This window comes from Perissodus microlepis, chromosome 23 (assembly GCF_051167445.1).
Source record: "Perissodus microlepis isolate ML-2025 ecotype Zambia chromosome 23, ASM5116744v1, whole genome shotgun sequence".
Lineage (NCBI taxonomy): Eukaryota > Metazoa > Chordata > Actinopteri > Cichliformes > Cichlidae > Perissodus > Perissodus microlepis.
Window position 1 is genome coordinate 22,086,664 of NC_140482.1, and position 8,296 is coordinate 22,094,959.

At 45.5% G+C, this 8,296-nt stretch overlaps 1 protein-coding gene across 1 annotated transcript in view; it reads right to left on the minus strand.

Moving 5' to 3' along the window:
• LOC146361399 (Krueppel-like factor 7) overlaps positions 1 to 8,076 on the minus strand; it is a 51,565-nt gene extending 43,489 nt beyond the window's left edge. The window contains exon 1 of the mRNA XM_084920932.1: positions 7,678 to 8,076. Coding sequence (XP_084777058.1) covers positions 7,678 to 7,779 — 102 coding nt within the window. The 5' untranslated portion in view covers positions 7,780 to 8,076. The remainder of the gene's footprint in view (positions 1 to 7,677) is intronic.
• Positions 8,077 to 8,296: the final 220 nt, after the last annotated feature.

Genomic DNA, 8,296 nt, shown 5'->3' on the forward strand with positions numbered 1-8,296 from the left:
AGGTAGGACTTCCTCTGCCATGTGCCGATCATTGTTTACAGATACAGGAAAATTTAAGTTACTTAAAAGCAAAATCTTCATCTTTCAGTGGGCGATTATTTTTGTAAATGCCTTTTCCCTACTGATTCTGCATATTCATAAAAAAGCATGTGTTTATAGAGATTAACCTAACCTTAACCCTAAATGGCTCACCTGACCTTGTGGATTTTAAGGCCTTCGAGAAATGTTTCTGTAAAGCTGAATGCCTCCTGGCTTCAGGTCAGAACATTTTTAACTAACCAAACAACGTCATAAGTCTGGCTGTGATTATTTTGCTAAATCCATGTTTTAGAGTTTTGCTATGCTTGTTATGAGAAGGCCAAGACTACATATCTTCCTGCCAGCATCCACCGATACATGCTTAATCTGCTCGCTCATGATCGGAGCTGCAAACATGGAGCTCACTGTCATCCTACCCTTTCACAGCAATAAACTTTATTGAAATAGCAGAAGGAAAACTATTTTTCGGCTTTATTTGTGACACGCTCCCTGTTAAAGGGCCTTTATTCAGCTTTGTGTCAAATTTTGATTGCGTAACTCCTGAGTTCAACTTTTTGTAGCGAGACTGACTTTAAATGAGGGTTAGAGCAGGGCAAATCAAACAAGGCGGCTGTGACTTCGTCAAAAGTGCCTTCTCAGAATTTGTCAAAGAGCAAAGGAGGGAGACAGCGGGAGAGAGAGACAGTCAGGAGATAAAGAGAGAGGGAGAGAGTTGGTGGTGATTCCAAAGCATAAAATGAGTGTCTGAGACTTCTCTTCCTTTCTCTTTCCTCCCTGCGGTTGCCAAGCCGGATGGCAGCAGCGAAGCATGTCGGATCACTGTAAGGTGCTGTAACGGCTTCCCGATTTCGCCTCAAATGATGTGAAAATCATTGCCAAGCCATGTGTGGTGGTGTGAGGCGAAAAAAATGACTAGCTTCTCTTCTCACTGTTAATCAAACCTGGGGTGGCAGAGCGTTTCGCAGACGGAAGCCATACATAAAGATGTGCTTGTTCACCGCTCTCCCTCCACCAACACCCCCAACCCCACCAACCCTCTGCCATTTTCTCCTACACCACCTACTCTGGCTTTTCTCTGACGCGCCAGTCACCGGAGAGTCAGACAAATGAATACTTGCTCTTTTTCATCAGCGCTTCCCACCTTTTCATCAACGCCCATAAAGCAGTAGCCGGCACCTATCACTGGCAATCGCCTCTCGGCTGCTTGAGTGATGAGACAGAGGTGGCAGAGTTCACTAAGTGCTCTTATGGCAGAATGGATGTTACTGGGTCAGAGGGTCGCTCGTACGTCTCATTACACAGGATACACAGACGCACACAAACCTGTGCACCTGCCCGCGACTGTGTGTGCATACAAAGAAAATGCATCCTGACGTGAAATGATGAGCCTGTGGCCCCCGCGTGTAGCAGCAAACACTCAGGCCTGTGCAATACACACTAGGCTCTAACCTCTAGACACGAGTGCTGTGCAATACTGCAAATTTTGGTGTCAATCCTATACCAGGTAAATACAGGGTCTGTATTGCTGATACTGACACCATCACCTTTTATAAAGCATTAGAGCAGTGAGACATTATTTTTACTTTCCACAACAATTAGTTAACACAAAAAAACACACCGGAAAACCTTTCTGCTTTTCATGTATTTTGAAACTGCTTTTAGTTTTTGGAGACCTGGGTTGTAAATGTGTCTGTCTCTTAAGCATTTTGGATCAGCTTCTATTGTTTAAGTGTGCTATAGGCTATAAATAAAATAGACGTGACAGTCAACACAGAAAGGTTCAAATGTTTTTCTTCTTCAAAAGAATGACAGAAACAAAATATCGATCCTATCACGCTGGTATCGATCTGATACCGATACCAGTGTTGCTATCGATACTAGCGATATTTGGATCAATGCGCTCACCTCTACTAGACATTAAGAAAAAGGTAAAAAATAATGAATGAAATGCATGTAAGCGCAGCGCAGCTCCTCCAAAATGACTATCTCATCAGCTTTTGCTGTGTCTGCTAATTAGATGAACTTGTTGCTCTTTAACTACACACACACATTTATCAGAATGATAACCTTGTGGCTGAAAACATTTAAGAAGAGTCCAGCAAAGACGCTGCATTGTGTGCAACGGCGCACAAAGACTCCCTTTCATGCCTCGCTGCGTCACGTGCCAGCAGGCCATGTCAAACACATTCTACATGACATCCATCTCCCAGATCTCCTGCTTGAACTCGGGTTAAAAAACAAAACACCGCAAGGAATCAATTCCGAACTCCAGCATCATGAGGTAGCACATGCATATGGAAGACGGCTGAACAGAGCCAGACGTCAGCTAAACTAAAACACAATTAATGTTTCTCTCCCTCCCTCCACCCTCGCCTTTTTGGAGAAGGCCCAAACTCGATTTCGGGGAATTCCGCATCTCATACTTAAGAGTCGATGTGACATTTTAATAAAGCAACACGCCGGGAACGAAAAAACACTCGCAGGAACTCTTCTGAGACAAATAAGATTAAGTCCCGGGTTTGTCCTTCCTCTGCCTTGCTGAACTGTGCCGGCTACAGGATTGATTTAATTTTAATTTGCATAAAATTACATCAGATCTCAGGCGGCGAAAGGTCGCGGAGAACACGCGAGACCTGTTCCAGAGCTTCATTACTTGAGACAAAGGTCCAAAAAAGTGGTGGATGCAGGTACTCCACGAAAGCCCTGCGGAGATCAAAAGATCCATACTGTGTCAAATCTATAAGCAGGAAGAAAATAAGGGGGAAAAAGGGGGGGGGGTTGAGCGAAAGGGGAAAACCAGGGATGGAGGAAGACAGGAAGGTGGGCGGCGGGAGCGCAAGTTGGCTGCTCTCCCCAGCATGCCTGCTGTGTGTGAGAAAGCAGCTGTGGCCTACTGAGGATTACATAACATACTGGGACACACACACATATCCAAGGCTGTACGTGGATGCGTATGGATGTGCGCGGTTCCTTCGCTCTCTCAGTCCTCACCGCTGTCTCTCTAGAGGAGGCTGGTGTTGGGGTGAGTGGGGGTATTTTCTCTATGTTTCTCTGGCCCTGACTCCAGCTTAAACGAGCCCAGTGTGGTGCGACTTTTCCCTCTGACTCAAAATGTGAAACGACTCCATCCATCGGCATCCCTACTTCTTCTGTGCATCAGGACATCCTGCTTCTCCACCCCTTTGATTGTCTTTCTATATGTGCGCCTCACTCCTGGGGTGGGGGGGTGGGGTTCAAACCCACCAGACTGTGAAATGCAAAATCTTGCAGTGGAGAGAATGTGCATGCTCTGCAACTTCCTCCACCTCTATCCTCCGCCCACCCCCCCACTCAGTCCCAGACGGAGTCGCCTCCGCTGCCAGTTGGATGTAAGTGGATGCATCTGAGCAGGCGGGCTCGCTTATGGAGGTTGCGCCTGCCATGAACAGCCTGTCCTCATATAGGAGCTCCATAATGCACCGTCAAGCAACGTGCAGACATTTTGCTTGTGCAGGCAGTCGCACTACATGTGTGTACTCTGTGTGTGTGTGTGTGTGCTGAACCTCTGAGGGATAATATATGTGTTGGAGGGTATAAAGTGTGTCCCGAGGTCAATGACCGAGAGCCATCAGTGGTGTCCTGTTACAATCCTGCCCATCAGGGTCAGGTGCGGTGGACTGGGACACGTCATCAGCGGAGACTGAAAAATCCATCATGTCGGCCTGAAATCTGATCCAGATGTTTTTTTTCTTCTTTCTTCAAAAGCCAACCAAGGCTTTCTCTGACCAAAATGCCAGTTTACAAAGGAGCCTAAACAAGCACGGGAAAGAGAAGCCAAGACAGCGAGACAGCAGAATAACACGTGCGCTCTTTGCTTTGAGAGAAACTGGGTCCCACAAATAATAAGTGCGCTCTGACCGGCTCTGCTTGTTCCAAATCCAGCTCAGCCCCGCACTTTGTTCCAACTCTGAACAGCCAACTGTACGGGGATTTGGAAGCGAGACAGTGCGCAGTTCAGCTTGGCACTATTAGGTTCAATAATGGAACAAATAGCAGCCTCAAATGTACCATCTGCAGACCTCCAAAAACACTTTACTGCTTTTCTTCTCCCCATCCCCCTATAACCGGCTGAATCATGCCTCGCAGACACCAACAGGGGACACAGTCATCACTCTTGCCATCGCGTCTCAGGGACCCATTTAGGGGCCGACAACAACGGCCTCCTATCTCGCCATCAGGCCGCCGTAAAAGCATCGAATTCTAAATTGTGCCCGGAATACAGAGGGGACCGCTCAAACTGCAGGGCCTCGGCTGGAGACGGAGCTTTTAAGGCAAGCCACAGCTCATAATTCCTGTATTCAGGGGAGCTCAGTGGCATCTTCATGCTGCTACGATGAGCACAATGATCGATTTGCAAAGCTCAAATCCTTTTGCTCTCAAGGCTGCAGGGATCTTCTTATCTAAACTATAGATAGTTTTTCCGAAAGAAGAAGAAACCTTCTCCTCCGGTGATTTGTAATGGGGCTCGAGGGTTTGAATGCTTTGAGGAAAGCATGCATCTTGTAAAGCAACTGAGAGGCGACTGTAAAAACTGCATGCCTGAGAGTCGGGATAATGACAACACACTTGAGTTGGACTTGACAATGTTACTGCCCCCAACTCTAAACTGTTACTATAGAAGGAAAATGTTCTTTCGCTTTGCGCCCATCTTTACATGATTTACACTTATACACCAGAGACATCAAACATAAGGCCTGGAGGCCAGAATCCAAAGGCACTGGATGGTTTGGGAAAATGTGAAGGAAGGCATTCATTTTGGACTTTTAACTATATTTCAATAGGATTTAAAGCTTTTCCTACTCATAAAGAGCTCTAAAATGGCCATTCACAATACACCAAAGTAATTAAATTATAGATTTCAGTAATTTTCATTCTGAGAGACTACACCCAACTCTTAACTGTTACAACAGAAATGAAACGTTGTACACAGTTAGCTTCATTTGTGCACATCATTACATGATTTACAGATATCCAACTTATTTTACATTCCTGGCAACATACAGACCACTTTGATCCTATGTGGGCCGGACTGGTGAAACTCCAGTTTCAGAAACTGAGGTACACATTTAATCAGTGAGACATCTTAATATAAGAAAAAAGTGCAGGACTCTTTGGACTTAAATTGGAAGAGGTAATTTTTTTAAATTACAAAAATCTACAATTTCATTTCTTTGGTGTGTTGTGACTGGACATTTTGGCGGTCTTTATCGGTACATAAAGCTGTTAAACTTGTGAAAATACAGTTAAAAGTCCAAAAGTTATGTCCTCCCTCACATATTCCAAAGCCATCCACTGGGCTGGTTTGGAGTCTCTGCCAGTTGAATTTTGGCCCCCGGGCCTTATGTTTAACACCACCTGCCTTACACCTTAGTAGGCCAACAAGCATTTCCATTTTGCTACAATTCTTCTAGAAGCAAAGTCTTAAAAGTCAGCAGCCATCTCTGGATTTGTGTTGCCTTCCAAAACCAAAGCGAGGATCTTTCACTTGTTAGACCAGACACAATGGAGCCACTTCCAGTCAAAAACACTAAACAAAAGAACATTTAAAAAGTAGAACCTCTCTCAGTTACATTTCTACATTAAGTTAACCTTACTTATGAGAAAGTAAAATATGCAAATCTTTTACAAAACAAGTAACATCAATTTAAGAGGAGGTGAGTCGTACAACAGTTAGCTTTGTGGGGGTGTGGGGGTTCCTAAGCAACCCCCAGAGACTGCCCTGGGTTCAGTTTAAAAAGTTTAAAAAGTTTAAAGTATTTAGCGCTATCTTGTAGTAGTTTCATTCAATTCCATTTAGTTTTACTTATATTACGCCAAATCACAACAACAGTCGCCTCAAGGCATTATTTAGTATTTGTCTTTTTTTTGTCTCTCTGTTTAATGCCTCTGGTTTGAAGTTAGCCAGCTAACTTTAACTTAACTACACTGCATGTGGGCAATTTGCAGGCAAGGCAACATCACCAAGGTCCCAGAGTTGTATTAGCCAGAAGAAAGGCAGGTCACGGTCAGTTTGATCTTTCCATTTAGCCCAGGCTGAGGGCAAATTCAATCACAGAATTCATCTATGAAATTACGTTTACCATTTTTAAAAAAAATCCCAAAACTACAGCTAATCACACAAAATGATGCCAGACATCCTGGCAAAAAACGAGCCGATCTAAATCTAAAACAGTCAAAGACCAAACAGAGCCCATTAACAGCGATTCCAATAAAAGAAAGCTGACATTTCCCACCCTCACAGAGAAGAGCTTTGCCCACATATCCAGCTGTCTTCTCTCTTCCATTTGCATTAGGTATTGATTTTAAAATGCAGGCTGTGGGTGAGAAGCAAGAGAGAGAGAGAGAGAGAGAGAGAGAGAGAGAGATTCACTCCATATGATGCCCCCCACATGCAATTTAAGAAAAAAATCCCCTGACAGGAGGATAGGCAGGGAGTTGGAGACTTGTTATGAAAAGATGCGTCGGTGGCTAACAGTAGGATGCCAATTAGGCTGCTTGGCCACAACCAGTCACGCACCGGTTTCTCCCTCTTTCTCTTTCTCTCTCCATCCCCTCCCTCCCTTTACTCGTGGAGCATAGAAGTGGGGAAAAACTCAAGCTCATATTTCATGAACAATACCGGCATCAGATTTCTGTGCTGTGATTTTTTTTCTCCCCCTCCTTGTCCGGTAATTCAAGTGCAGCATGGAAAGCATCCTCTCCAGCATCAGCATCATCAGCAGCAATGCAGGTGGGCTCTTATTTGGACACACAAATGGAAAAGAGGAAAGTAGGAGGCATGTTTGGGGGAAGATGTCCCTCTTCTGAGTGACAGGGGGACACCAAACTGAAGCAGTGAAGGGGGAAAATGTAAAAATGAATCATTTGTTCGTTAAAAAAAACTCAGATTTGAAGATTTTTTTTTCTAACACCCACACCCACACCATCATCACCACCACGCAATGAATAAATAAACCCAGCTCTGGTGCCATTTTTTAAACAGTTTTACAAACTAAAGAAGAAGAAGAAGAAGAAGAAAAAGAAGAGGAAGAAGGGACGCGTAAGCGCAGATGGCGTGAAGTCTCTCCGCGCACCCCGGCGCCATGTGGCCGCGTGAAACCCAGACCTTTACACAGCATCTCTCCGTAGACACCCGCTGAATTTGATGAAGCAAAAGGGGGATTTAAAAAAGATGAACAAATAAAAAAATGTGGACATTACTGGTGACAGCTTCTTCCCTCACCTCCTTCTTTCCGTTAATGCTGCTACAGAGCCAGACGCGTTGGGGGATCTATTATGGATAGGAGAGGGGAATTCTTTTCGTGCACGAGGGTTCAAACCTGAGTAATCTGAAGGTTGCAAATCTATTATTTACGTCTAATTCACTCCCTGTTCGAGTGCTCATCTTCACCTCCCCTTACATCATATTTGACAGCTTTATTACGCGCTGCTTTGCGTCCGCATTTTATCCACTTTGCTCATTTATCGGGAAAAACCTGCCAGATACACAAGTGCGTGTTTCTTCTTTTTCTTTGAAAGTTGTGCATCCCGAGCGCAAATTTGCGAGCTCGCGGCTGAAGCTGGCACAGCCGATGCTGAAAGCTGAAAGTTGACACGTACCTGCTGCCAGTTCTCCTCCAGCGAAGGCATGGCCGAGAAGTAGCCGGTGTCGTGCACGAGCTGAAGTTCCTGAAAGATACTGTGGTTCGCCAAGACATCCATGCTTTACGCTCTGGTGATGGGAAAACAAGAATGATCCACAGGGAAGGGGGTGGGAAGCAGAAGAAGAAGGAGAAGAAGAGGAAAAATCTATATATGTATGTATGTGCCTCCTCTCTGGGCTCTGTCAGACCTCTAAATCCACTTCTTTCATATTAGTCCTTAAACAGGGACGTTAACGGCTGAGCGAGGCGGCTGGCTTCCCCGTACCTGCGCGCATTCTCGGGAGTCGGTGCGTAAAGAGGAGGCTGGAGGTGATGGAGGCTCCATGCGTATCCGTGTTGCCAAAATAGACACGCGATAGGGGAACCGAAGGAGGGGGTGGGGCTTGGTAAACGAAGGGGCGTGGTTCGGCTTGTCAGTCAAGCCCCATTTAAGGCGAATGGGCGGTTCGGGAGGCGTTAGAGCGGCTGGGAGAGCGTGCAGAGGCGGGGTTGGAGGGGGGGGTTTCGCCGGGCAGGATTGGCTCCCGTGTCCAGTCACTCACGCCAAATATGGGCTCGATAGGTGAGCTATTTAT